The 14,407-nt window shown below is 40.0% G+C and overlaps 1 protein-coding gene across 1 annotated transcript in view; it reads left to right on the top strand.

Annotated features, from left to right (window-relative positions):
• The window catches only part of LOC121862429 (vacuolar protein sorting-associated protein 33A-like), a 41,618-nt gene that overhangs the window by 3,639 nt on the left and 23,572 nt on the right, over positions 1-14,407 (top strand). Inside the window, exons 2-4 of the mRNA XM_042360724.1 lie at positions 165-358; positions 12,668-12,857; positions 13,458-13,631. Coding sequence (XP_042216658.1) covers positions 165-358; positions 12,668-12,857; positions 13,458-13,631 — 558 coding nt within the window. The remainder of the gene's footprint in view (positions 1-164; positions 359-12,667; positions 12,858-13,457; positions 13,632-14,407) is intronic.

Here is a 14,407-nt window from a genome sequence, read left to right as displayed (position 1 = left end):
TGATTTTACCTCACAATTTTCCTCTACTTCAAAGCCCTGCCCACTTAATACAACCAATATTGTTGGTATTTGTGGGGGGGGGGGGGTCATATCTCCATAACTACTCATTTCTGACAGACTGTAACTCATTTTTTTCAACCTAACAAAGGATTTTTCTCTTGCAGGCCGTTGTGTGGGATGAAAAGCTTGCAGGAGCCTTCAGTCATGTTGCTGATTATGCCTTCCTGCGAACTCATGATGTTTGCAAGATGTTTTACATCACGGCCAATAAGCTTCCTCCAAGCAATGTTGCTCATATTATCTTTCTTGCTCGGCCTCACACATCGATCATGGATCAAATCAACCAGCAGTTGAGAATGTAAGAACAAACTATTTAAGGAATTCATAGCATTTTCTGCACCCATTATTGTACTTTGTATGACAGTTGGTCTTCCTTTGTCTGATACAATACAATACAGTACAGTACAGTATTGTGCCCATAATATACCTCATCTCATTGTGTGTGTCTCTTTAATGTGTCTTATCAGACAAAAGGTTCTATCCAGTCCTGGTGAAATACACAAATTGACTAATGAGTTATAACCAGAGGAAGAATGAATTAACCTACCATAAAACTGTACAGTACAGTATTTATGTTTTGAGGGTGTACAGTATCTCTTGCTTATTTATGCCATTTTAATTTCTCCCCAAATAGTTGGCTTTTCATTTTCGAAATATACAGTCAACCCTCACTTTACGGGGTTAATGTAACCCACAGGGTGCCGCGGAAAGTGAGGAACGCGTACAGTGAATAACATAACATATGGGATTAATTGAAATAGAGTCCGGGCCGACCCCCAAACTCCACCTTTTGACGACACACAACTATGTTGTAGTAAAAATATTATCTTAACTTTATGATGGTATGCACACACAATTAATAATTAAGAGAAATATCAATAATATTAGGTGTTTTAACACTTACATTAGTAGAAAAGATGGCTGGGCACACGGGGATGGGCGGTTGGTTCCGAGGCAGAGGGCAGATTATTGGCCCTCACCTGTATCACTTGTATCAATTGTATCACTATCCACCACAGAGACTTGCAGGGCCTCTTTGTCAAACCTCCCAAAGTCCATATAAGTCCATATCCTCACTATAATTATCACTATCACTGACTTGGGCCGGCTGTGGTAGGGTGGCGGGTGAAGAACTGGTAATGTTTTGATGACTGGGTGACCTTGTGCGCACCATGTTCGCGCCGCTTACACAACATGGGGTACACGCACCGCGGAATGTGAGCATGTTAAGTTCCGGCAGGGCACCGCTTAAACGTGGAAACGCGGAATGTGGGACCGCGTAAAGTGAGGGTTGACTGTATAGGTTAAAAAATATTCAACTGCTGATGCACCATCATGATATGTTTGTCCTCTGCTTTTAAGTGTTATCACCTGCAGTATCTTTTAAGAATTATTTTACCTGTTTCAATTTGACAACTTACATTGCTTTGTATTCTTTAATTGTTGCTGTTTATTCATTAATGCTTACATTTCTGGTATAGTACAGTGTATACAGTATTCTCCATGTACCATATTTTACGGCATTTGACTCACTTTTTTGTCTGAAAAAATGGGTAGAAAAAATCAGCCTACGTCCTATATGTGAAGTTGTGGTCTCCCATAAGTTTATGAATCCCCCAGTTGCTGTCTCCTGTAGGCTAAATTATACCTAACACAACTCCAGAATTAAAAATATGTTATTCCTTATTTAAACATGATTAAGATTTTTAATTAATTAACAAAATTATTATTGTAAAGATAAAAGGTTGATCTATAACTACTCTGTACTGTACTGATGACGATAACCTGAGACAATTAACATTTGTACGGCAGACACCCAACTCTTCAGAGGCAGCTAAGCAGTAACCATTTCTGAACTCATACAAGCATTACAATCTATTAATGCCATCCCTGCAACATTCATTTTTATGTCTACAAATACCTGACATAAATGAAGATTTACAGATAACTTTCTTTTCACATTTGTGTCTGTTAACATTGCTGGTGGCATTGTAGCCAGGTTAGACTTGTCTGTAAACAGGCTACTGGGCCAAGCTATTGTTTTTCAACTCGTATTTTTGGGTAGATATACATAACTTTCTTCATTTATTTTTACTCAGTTAATATTGTGAAAAAAGTAAAAGAAATAATTGTCCTAAGGGCAAACACATAAAAGGAATATACATTTCTTTGTACACGAGTTAGCTGGCTTAGTGTGGGAGCGGGAGGACGGCTAGGCAGTTGGTGGTGGGGGGAGCGTTGCGAGGGAATCGGCGGAGGTAGCAGATGTACAGTACAGTACTGTATATGACTGTGTTACACTTTCATTGGGCTTTTATTTACTGGTGTGGCAATAGTATTTTTTGTTGTAACTTATTTATTGGTATTATTTTTATTTATTCATCACATTTACTGGTACTGTATATATTATTTTAAGAAAACTATGGCTACAGGAGGAAAATACTGTACACACAAAGGTTTTTCCTAAATATCCAGGGTGTACTCCCTGCTGAAATAGGGGAGTGCGTCTTATGTGGCATAAAATGCGGTACAGGTTGACTCACCAGGGTGACATAATGGAAGAGCAGTCAGCAATACAGTAGCTTTTTTATGTTGTACAACTGATCAATAAATTTCCAAACATTTTTTAACCCCTTGGTCATCAAAGTACAGTACAGCTTGCCCTTTAAATTCATGGGGGTTTGGATCTCAAAATGACCACGAATTGCCAAAACCGCGAATATCATTTGCTGACTGGGGATACATTTTTACTCGTGTGCAAAGAAATGTATACAGTATTCCCTTTATGTGTTTGTCACTAAGGACAGTTATTTCTTTTACCTGTACTGTATATGTGTGTAGCCACACACTCACACACACACACACACACACACACACACACACACACATATACAAATAATTTCATGTCGATCCACAATGAAAACGTGGATAAGATAAATCTTGATAAAATCACACGGGGAAAGGGAAACAACGGAGCACCTTAGCTTTCGTCTTTATTCAAGACATCTTCAGTTGCCTCTGAAGATGTCTTGAATAAAGACGAAAGCTAAGGCGCTCCGTTGTTTCCCTTTCCCCGTGTGATTTTATCAAGATATACAAATAAATAAATAATAATGGGAAAAATCCTCTCACAAATAATCAGAAACAAGACAACAAAATATATCAAAATGTAGAAAAAATTGGGCCCTTCTTTTTACATAGGAAAAGCTGTAGAAACGTATTTATAATAATATTTTCGTGTAAAGTACTACTTACCAATCACTCAGTAAAAATCAGTATCTGGCACCTTTCTCAGCAAGCTAACCACAGAAGACCGTTGTCACGAGAATCAGTTACCCATCAAACATGTGAGACTGAGCTGCAATCGTGAGTTGCTCTCACGCCACCTTTATCGGCCCGTATCTCAGAACGAGTTTTTCTAACCTTTAAATCTCAGGGGCTTGGCCATTTATGGGCCAATTCTAATAAAACAAAAACTAAATAGTAGAATAACATACTGTGCATAGCGTAATATTTAGATTTTCTTAAACAGTACAGTGGTCCTTCGGTTAACGAACACAATTCGTTCCAGAAGGTCGTTCGTTAACCGAAACCATTGTTTCAATGGGATATTGGGTAATTGGTTCCAGCTCACCGAAAAGTACATAGAAAGTAAAAAAAAAAATGTGTATGTGTATGTAGAAGGCTCCTGGTTGATGATGATGGGAATTAGAAGTGGGGGTGAAGGAGAAAGGAGAAGAGAAGGAAGTGGGGATGGAAGAGAAATCACCCCATGCTTGATGCTGTCATTTCACCAATAAAATTTTAACTTCACCAGGTGTTATTCAAGATTATTTTCTTTAAATCAACACTGCACTGCACTATAGTCAATTTGTTAAATAAATTTCAGAATGACCAATAATTATACTGTAAAAACGTAAAAATACTCTGTGTTCAAGAGACCCACAAGCAAGATGTTTCCTCCACTGAACAGAGATACAAACTGAGGCCTTGGTGGCTGATGGGCACACCAAAAACTAGTTCCCTGTACAGTCAGTTCTGCTATAACGCGATAGTTGTGTTCTTGTAAAACATCGTGTTGTAGAAATTCGCGTAATAGAAATAACAGGGCCTATGGAGAAAATAGGGTTAGGTGCAGATTACTACTCGAAATCGAAAAAAATTTAGTAGTTAGCCTAACACAAAGGATAGCACAGTCTAAATAAATGTTACATTCATATCTAATAATGAAATCATACAGTAAATGCAACACTTTACCTTGAAAAAATATGAATATAACTTGATGGGGGAGAAGGGTGATTTTGAGGTTGATAACATCGAGCTTCTCTTCAAGGGTTATAGCCTTTCTTTTACGATCATCACCGGGAATGCAATCACCAGAACGCTTCTTGGAGATATTTTTCTTTCCCATATTCACAGTTAATACCACAAAATTGGAGAAATAGTAAGCAAAAATCGCGTTACAGCAAACAAGCGTTCGCGTTATACAAATATCGTTCCTCTATTCATAAATCACGTTAGAGCCAATTCGCGTTGTCAAAACACGCGTTATAGCAGAACTCACTGTACTGCAATTATGTTAAATAAGTGTTAAAATGACTAATAATTTTAATATAAAACTTGGAAAAATGTTTAATAGCACAACCTCCTTGATATTTACTCCAATTTTAACGAATGTAAGCCCTAGAACCGATTACTGTTTTGGCGGACTAATCTTCCAGCTGGTGAGCAAGCCAAAACATGTCGAAACGTTTTCGTAAGAATTTCGTTAACCGAATTTTTGTTCGTTAACCGAATTGAAGATTCTTATGGAAGGTAATTCGTAAACCGAAATTTCGTTAACCGAGGCGTTCGTTAACCGAGGGACCACTGTATTTGGCTTGGTTTATTATTTGCTGATTCATCTTTATAAATATTTGGAGGAAAAAATGTAAGCTTGCAAAAAAGTTCATGCACTCAATATGAAAGTGATAATGAGAAATATCTACATGTTACATTCAAGAAGAGTAGATTACCTATAGTATTATGGAGCAGTAGGATATTGAAAATTGATAAGAATATAAGGGAAAAATCAGATATCAGGGATAAGGGATTAGGTAGAACCGATTTAGGGGTATACACCCGTAGTAACAATGTACAGTATCTGGTGTCCTTAATTGCTGACAGGAAATTGATATTGATTGATCAATTATTAATGAATTTTGTGCTTCAGCCGGAAGCTTTCCTTAAAATAATATACGCGGTACCAGGAAATGTGAGGAATAAATAAAAAATATACAATGAATTGGTTACACCAAAAAATATTGCCAAACCAGTTAATAAAAGCCAAATGAAAGTTTAACACAGTCGCCATTTGCATACAGTCAACCCTTGCTTTACGCGGTCCCACTTTACGCGTTTCCACGTTTACCCGGTACCCTGCCGAACACGGAATGCTCACTTTCCGCGGTGTGTGTACCCTTTTACGCGGAGAGCGGCGCGAGCAGGGTGCGCACATGGTCGCCCATTCATCAAAACATTACCGAGTTCTTCACCCGCCACCCACCACAGCCGGCCCAAGTCAGTGATAGTGATAATGATAGTGAGGATATGGACTTTGAGGGGTTTGACAAAGAGGCCCTGCAAGCCTCTGTGGTGGATAGTGATATAATCGATATAAGTGATACAGGTGAGGGCCAATAATCTGCCCTCTGCCTCGGAACCAACCCCCCATCCCCGTGTGCCCAGCCATCTTTTCTACTAATGTAAGTGTTAAAATACCTAATATTATTGATATTTCTCTTAATTATTAATTGTGTGTGCATACCATCATAAAATTAAGAAGTTATTTTTACTACAACGTAGGTATTGTGTCTTAAAAAGTGGAGTTTGGGGGTCGGCCCGGTCTCTATTTCAATTAATCCCATATGTTATGTTGTTCACTTTACGCGTTTCTCACTTTACGCGGGCCGCCGTGGGTTCAATTGACCGCGTAAAGTGAGGGTTCACTGTACACTCCCTGCTTCACCATAATAATGAAGACCAGCTGGAACGCTGATTCCCTAGCAACACTCCCCACCAGCTACACTCTGTGCTGTCCTCCCATTATGTGTTTGCCCTTAGGATAATTATTTCTTTTACCTTTTTACACAATATGTATGTAGGATGGTGTGTGCATGTAACTGAGTAAAAATAAATGAAGAAAGTTACGTATATCTACCCAAAAATATGAGTTGAAAAAACCATAACACCTCACAGCTTGGCCCAGTAGCCTGGTGGTTACAATGATGAGCTAACCTAGATACAATGACATGATTAATCACTATTAAACACTATTCTATCAGTAAACACTAATAATAACAGTAAATTCAGTTAAATATGGCAGGGAGTGAGGAGAGTTACAACTGCAGACAACACACTAACTAGCAGTCACTCACTCCAGTAGCCAGTACAGTATGGGAGAAATACATGACCTTCTCTTCACTTGTTTGTGCACCTTCCTGTGGCTTGATGAAGGTGGTTGAGGGAGCCATCACAAGGAGCACAGTAGCACACAGGTGAAACAGACAAGTGTTTAACCCAGACTGTCACTGAGGCAGAGTGAGTGGCCCAGCCACCTGGTACAAGAGACACCTTGCAGGACGCCATAAAACTTACGTCCCGGCCGTGAAAATGCTGCCAACTTTAAAACTACCTGCAGACATTCTTGGGTACATCCAGGGTGTCATACGGGAATAATTAATCGAAGGCCGCGAATTGTAAGGGCATGCTGTACTACAGTCCTGTAATAGCAGCAGTGGGGTAGAAATCACCCTCTCACTGAGTTTACTGGAAGTGCCAATAAACAAGTATTTAGAGCTTTCACCTGTGCCTGTAATTAATAGAACATAAAGAAATGAAATAATAATATCTCCGTTAGCCAGAATCCCTCTTAACCGGAACTTTCCAATAGCCGGAATTGAAATTTTCTCGGAATTTTTCTGGAAAATTCTCTTAATTCCAGGTTTGAGAACAAATGTTGAGGTTGAAAATCAGGAGCATTTTCTGAAAATAAATAAAAAATCAGGAAAATCTGTCCAAAATTTTATTTCGGGTCTGGGAGCAAATATCTATTAATTATGAAGTAATGCGCAATTATCGGAAAATCTGAGAAAATGGTGAGAAAATCACTCCAGACCAGCACCTGGGGACAAGGGTTCTTGACATTATGAAAGACTGTGCCATGTTTAGCCACACCTCACGTGGTTGGTGGGAAGACCAACCTTTTGGGTGATGCTGGATTTTTCTGCTCTGGGTCTATACTGTATATAATTACTGTGCAAATATAAATACAGTACAGTGGTCCGTTGGTTAACGAACACAATTTGTTCCACAGAGTCATTCGTTAATTGAAAATTTCGTTAACCGAATCCATTACAGGTATTTCAATGGGATATTGGTTAAATGGTTCCAGCTCACCGAAAAGTACATACAAAGTAAAGCCAAAATAAGCATAAAGTCAGAAACACTCCTAAAATTCCCCTAAATCGCCCTTAAATCACTATACAGTCAACCCTCACTTTACGCGGTTAATGTAACCCGGAGGGTCCCGCGGAAAGTGAGGAACGCGTAAAGTGAATAACATAACATATGGGATTAATTGAAATAGAGTCCGGGCCGACCCCCAAACTCCACTTTTTGACGACACACAACTATGTTGTAGTAAAAATCTTATCTTAACTTTATGATGGTATGAAAAAACAAGTAATATAGAAGAGTTAGGTTAGGAAAAATAAAGGTTAACATAGGAAAAATAAAGGTTAGGTTAGGAAAACTAAAAGTTAGGTGGAACACTTACGGTAGTAGAAGAGATGGGTCGGCATACGGGGATGGAGGCTGGTTCCGAGGCAGAGGGCAGGCTACTGGCCCTTAGGTGAATCACCATCACTGTCACTTACAGTTGTCAGGGCTTCCCTGACAAATCCCTCAAAGTCATCTTCACTGTCACTATGACTGGCTTGGGCTGGCTGTGGTGGGTTGCGGGCGAAGAAATCTGTTATGCTTTGCTGACGGCTGGTGTTGATGTTGTCGTGATACACCTTGCTGTAGGGCTCCATAGTCTGCAACAGCTGGGTAGTGACGATTTCATACCTGTTTGCGTCAGGGTCGTCGGAAAGGAGGAGCTTGGCTTTCTCGATACACTCGATGGCACCCCTAACATTACTATGGGATAAGTGTTGTTCTTCTTGGGATGACGCACCACCTGCCTCTTCACTGACGTCGTCATCATCATGTACCATCTCCTCGGTAGTCACATCATGTTCCATTATCACCTCCATGATGTCGTCGTTGGTGGTCTCGGAGAAGCCTGCAGCTGTAACAGTCTGCGCAGCTTCTCTGGCAAGGTCCACTGCTACTGCAACAGTCTGAACCTCACCAGTCACAGATTGACTCCTCCTCTCACCTGGTATTCCATGCAACACATGTCTCCATGCGTGACGAATTGTAGCAATAGACAGCTCACCCCATGACTCCACCAAGAAGTCCACAGCTTTCTTGATGTTAAATACTCTCCAGAATTGTTTGAACAGTATTTTTTGCTGTGCCAACTGTTGATCCTCATCTTCTTCGCTCTTGCTATCGGTGGTGGTGTCACTCAGGTTACGCAACTCTTCCCTGGTGTTGGTGCAGTCGTTCAGGAGTTTGAATTTTTTCGTAGAGAATGCAGCTTTTACATTACAGATTAACTCTTGGTCCCTGGGCTGTTATATAGACGTAGTGTTGGGAGGAAGGAAGACCACTTTTACGTTGGGGTGACGATCTAACAGTAGGGGCGAGTGTCCTGGTGCGTTGTCCAGCAGCAACAAAATCTTGAATGGCACATTCTGTCGCTCGCAGAATTTCTTTACATCGGGAACAAAACAGTCATCAAACCAGGAGAGGGACAGTGTAGAGAACATCCACGCCTTACGTGCAGTCATCCAGTGGACATTTAGCTTGGTCATGTCCATGGTTTTGTAGGCGTGCGGCTTGCGTGCTTTGTGGATCACCGATAACTTGAGCTTACAGGTACCGGAGGCGTTGGTGGTAAACAGGACGGTGATGCGCTCCTTCTGCATCTTCCGGCCCCGAATCTTGCTGGCATTCTTTACAACGAAGGACTTGGAAGGTAGCTTTTTCCAGAAAAGACCAGATTCGTCCATGTTAAACACCTGGTCGTCAGTATACTGTCCTTCCTCCATAATCTCACGTAAAAACGGAGGAAATTCCCTAGCCGCAGCACGATCAGCACTCGCTTCTTCACCACCAATGTTTATATTGGTGATGTTGTTCCGGATCTTAAACCTCTGTAACCACCCAGAGGAAGCATTAAAGGGTTTGGGCTCTGTAATTCCCATCTTTCGTGCCACTGCTATGTACAGTTCACGTGTGTACTCCTTAACAGAGCGCGTGTCGACCGCCATGTTCCGTCGCGCCTGACGCACCAAGTACCTCACAAGTAATTTTTCTGTCTTGAGAAGCACCTGGTTGTGAAAATACTTGATCATAGAAGCACCTGTAGACTTTGTGATCTTCATGTGCTTCTTTATCTTGGCTGCATCCTTCTTTATTGTTCGAATCGTAGATTCATTCACACCATGCTGGCGCGTCAAATCAACCTGCCTTGTTCCTTTCTCCAACTCTTGAATGATGGTATACTTCACCTCGTAGCTTAAGGAACGTAGTGTCTTCTTTGGCTTAGTGCCGCTGGGTCCAGGTAAGGAAAGGTTTCTCTCTGGGGGCGGTGGTCCGGCGGAAGCCATTTTACAGAACAATGGATACATGTTTATACGGTCTGGCGTGGAGGGATGAAACTGGCACGGCTAGGTCAAGCATCGTCTTTCCTCCCTCCCTCCCTCCCCCGGGTGGACACGTCATAATACTTTAAGCCAATTACAGCTTGCAGCAGAGGGGGGTAGGGATGCATGGCCAATCACAGTCCGATACATCATATGACGTCAGTGATAACGCAACAAAGACACTCACTGCGCAACCTTACCGCGCGGCTTGCCCAGGCGGAGGGAGGGAGGGAGGAGGAGGGAGAGGCGAGAGCACAGGCAGGCAGGCAGGCGGGTGGGGCGAATCTAAAAATAGCGTCGCGCCGGACACTCTCCGCGTAATGGGGTTCACGCACCGCGTAATGTGAGCACGTTAGGTTCTGGCAGGGCACCGCGTTAACGTGGAAACGCGGAATGTGGGACCGCGTAAAGCGAGGGTTGACTGTATACAGTATATACGTACATATACACTAGAACTCTTAAATCACTACTGTAATGTGATAGTGGTTAATCACTATCACATTACAGTAGTGATTTAAGAGTTCTAGTGTATATGTACATATATACTGTATATAGTGATTTAAGGGCGATTTAGGGGAATTTTAGGAGTGTTTCTGACTTTATGCGTATTCAAATTATTCGCTGTCTTGCAAGGATTCCAGCAATGCATATATATTCTCCTAACTTGAGTCTGTGATATTATATAAGATAAAAACTGTAAGTCTAAAACCCTGCCTGGGCAGATGTGGGGAGAGGGAGGGAGGGGGAGGTGAGGTGATATGTTTGACAGTTGGTGCTGAAGGTCTAATGTGTGTTTATTTATCAGTCCTTAAGAGAGATTAAGCCTTTCTCTTATAGAATGCCACTGAAACGACCTGGGAGAATATAATTTACATTGCTGGGATTCTTGTAAGGTAGTGATTAATTTGAATATAAACGAGCTAGACATGCCAAGACACTTACACATCATTAACAGCACTGCTAAACCATTGTCTTATAACATTTTACTTATAATATCTATTTTAAAATTAATTGATACATGATGGCTCTACAGGACTACTTTTGCACTTAGACAACTGATCAATGAATAAACCAGGGCATCATGTTCTGATAAATACGCTACAATATTATTTACTAAGTGCTCAAGACAGATTCTGTGGTAAGCATCAACCCTCTTGAGCAGTGGCAACAATGATGATTGAGAGATGGTGAGTGCTGGCAACATTATTAGGGAGAGAGATGTCAGCTGTTACCGCTCAGTAAACAAGCGACTGAGAATATACTACGTAACGGTAGCTCATCTGGGATTGTGTGTCGGTTTTCTCCCTGGCTATACACAGTTATGTACAGTATCTTAATATAATTCATATTATCTATAATTTATTAGTCAGTAATGTGTGAGGAAACCGCTACCACCAGAAGGAGTTGTTTGATTTTGTTCAATTTACCACAGATGTTCTTATCATTATACAAATTAATATATCATATTTTTTTTTATTATTTATCACCTGTACTGTATCCCTTCAACATTACCCCTGCCTCTGTCATTCCTACTGTAACTCAACAAAATATTGTTTATTTGTTATTTATTAATTAGTAAAGATATTTTACTGTAATGATTTGTGGTTATTAGTGCCAGTACCCTTCATATACAGTCAAATACTTATTTTTACCTTATTATTTGGCTTGTCATTTAATTTTTATGCAAATTGTTGATTATATATTGCATTTTTTTCATAGTAATATTTAATATTTTATATTATCAATGATGAAACATACACCATAAGAGGCTGATCATACCAGAATGCAGTCTATAATACTTAATACTGTACAGGTAAATAAAGAACGGTGGCAATGAAGCAAGGCACTGAGTCTCACACGAGGCTGGAGTGTGTGTGTGTATGTGGTGTTGGAGGGTGTGTTGTTGGTGTTGTAGGGTGTGTGTGTTTGATGTTGGGGTGTGTGGGTGCTGTTGGGGATGTGAAGTCGATGTGTGTTCCACACACACACACACACACACACACGGGAATTAAGACAACAGGCTTCGAGGGTGAGGGTCTTGTTGTGTGACTGCCTGGTGGTGAGGTAAACATCAGTTGTTGTGGAACGCTTGGCAACACTGGTGCATGTTACCACTCGTTTCCACTCCATCTCTCTAATTACCCACATCTTTCTGCTTTCTCACTCCATATTTAAAAATATGATGTACCATAATGTTGAAGGACTACAACTTTGCTCATTTATACTTATACTTATCACAATCTCCTTAAAAAATACTAGAGCTTTTATCTTTATTCAAGACTTCTTCAGGTCATGAGACCTGCTAATCCCTCACCCTACCTCCACCTGATACTGCATCAGGTCAGGTCAGTTTCACAAGACCCACTAATCCCCCACAGCTCCATGGGAGTGGAAAATACCAGTCTTTGCTGTAACACACAACTTCATTCATGCCCATATATATAGATTTTTAATTTTTAAATATATTTATTTAACCATACTTTTAGATAAACTATTCTGAATTATTATACTAAAGAAATGGAGTTTCTAACTTAATTAAACTAGAGCAAAACATCCCCAGCACCCAAATATGTTCTAGGGAAGTGGGCTAGTGTGCGTCTGTGCAAGATGTCTAGTTTAGATACCCGGAAACTTTTCCAGTACTGTAACTGGAAAAGATTCCGGGGATAAGGAATTTTTCCAGGTTTGAGAAAGCTGTATGGTTACCCAAAAATCTCTCATCCCCAGAAGGAAGTGCTCAGCACCAATTGTTCCGGCTAACGGGGTTATCACTGTAATATGAAAGTTGTTAAGCAAACATTTTATTACAGGGAAGATCTTCAAGGAAGTACCAAAAAGGATTATCATTTATGGCTGGTACCAAGGATATCCCTCTTGTGTGAGCGCCGACTACAAGAACATGGAGTGCGTGGATCATTCACAACTGTTAGAGAGCTGCCATTGTTGCTGTTTAGACTGGACTGTGACTTGGTGTCCATGGAATTGCCTCTCTGCTTTCGGGTTAGTTTGTATTACTGTACTTTGTAAGTTTGTAGTATCCAGTGTACAGTACAGTCTACCTTTACAGTATTTGTATTACAGCAGCATGTTTTTCCACAGCAAACTTACTAAATTAAAACTTCAGTAGAGAGACGTAGAAGTACTATAACAGATACCTATCTATTCCACTGTTCAACTACTGTATACAAAATATTTCTGCCAAATAATTTAATAAGTTTTCAAATTTGAATGAAATGTGGTCACTGCAACAACTTCATATCATTAGTATCTGGTAGAGAATGATAATCAGTGGGGTTTTTTGTATTTATTTATCAGAATTATGGTTCTTGTTGGGTGTTGAGTGTAGAAATTTGTCTTGTCTGTCTGTATGAGGCATAAGTTTCACGCAGTATCGTGAGAAAGACCTTACAGATTTAGATTAAATTTGTACAACTGTGTTTCATTGTTATCAAGACTAAGTTTGAGAATCTGTTTTCTATGCAATTTATCGAGTCATATTTGCCATTACAGTATTTGTATATGTACCTGGGCCTATACAGTACTGTCAATTCTTAATACAGTACTCCAGATAGATATATGAAACATTTTATTTTCTTTCAGGATTTGCAGTTGGATAGTGACCCTACAAGTGTTTTCCTGGTAGCTCAAGCTCTGATGACCATTCAGGGTGTTTTCGGTCTTATTCCTAACATATATGGCAAAGGTCAGTCAGCCAAGCAAGTGTATGAACTGATGGTTCGAATGAGAAGAGAAATGGGAGGAAATGAACCACAGGTGAGTTGAAATATATAAGGAATCATTGAAGAAATACAGTACAGTATAGGGGCTTGAATAAGGAAATGTTCCCTATGCAACTTGTCCAACTACTGTACGTATATATGAGATAGTACTGTAATCATTGTGGTACTTTGGGAATGTTCTGTATTCTGTCTTGTTTTAACTTCTTTATACAGTAGGCACAGAAAAAGATGTACTGTACTTTATTGATATTTGCAGTGTACCAGGAAGGGAACTGCTTCTCCACTTGGCAGCTGGACTTGTAATTTTTAATACAGGTATCCTTTGAGATATGAATGGGTTATGTTTAAAAAAAATCATTAAGTGATTTTTCATATCGGGAATGGAAAAACATATGGGAAAAATAAGGCTCGGTTCCCTAATGACAAAAATACTCTTATATCATATCCCCAAAAAACACACCCCCAAAAAAACTACCAAACTAATGATAAATATTACACCACTACCTAATACGTTACAGACATTAAGAAAATACTAAATAGAATTCTAGATGAAAATATGCAGCTAAAACTATTAAGGAAATGCTAAATCAAAGTTTAACACAGCCGCTAGTGGCACCATTTGCTTAGACACTGGCTGCTTCACGCGTGGCTGCCCTAAAGCGTCACCATAGCAACCAACCCAGCCACTTCTGCTGACCGACACACAAAAAGAAATATTTATTCCCTTTATGTTTTTTTACCTTATGATAGTTATTTTACACATTATATATACAGTATAGAATTCTTTGTGCATGTAACTGAGTAAAATAA

This window comes from Homarus americanus, unplaced genomic scaffold, assembly GCF_018991925.1.
Source record: "Homarus americanus isolate GMGI-L3 unplaced genomic scaffold, GMGI_Hamer_2.0 scaffold31037, whole genome shotgun sequence".
NCBI classification, from domain to species: Eukaryota; Metazoa; Arthropoda; class Malacostraca; order Decapoda; family Nephropidae; genus Homarus; species Homarus americanus.
This window is presented reverse-complemented; position numbering and strand designations above follow the sequence as displayed.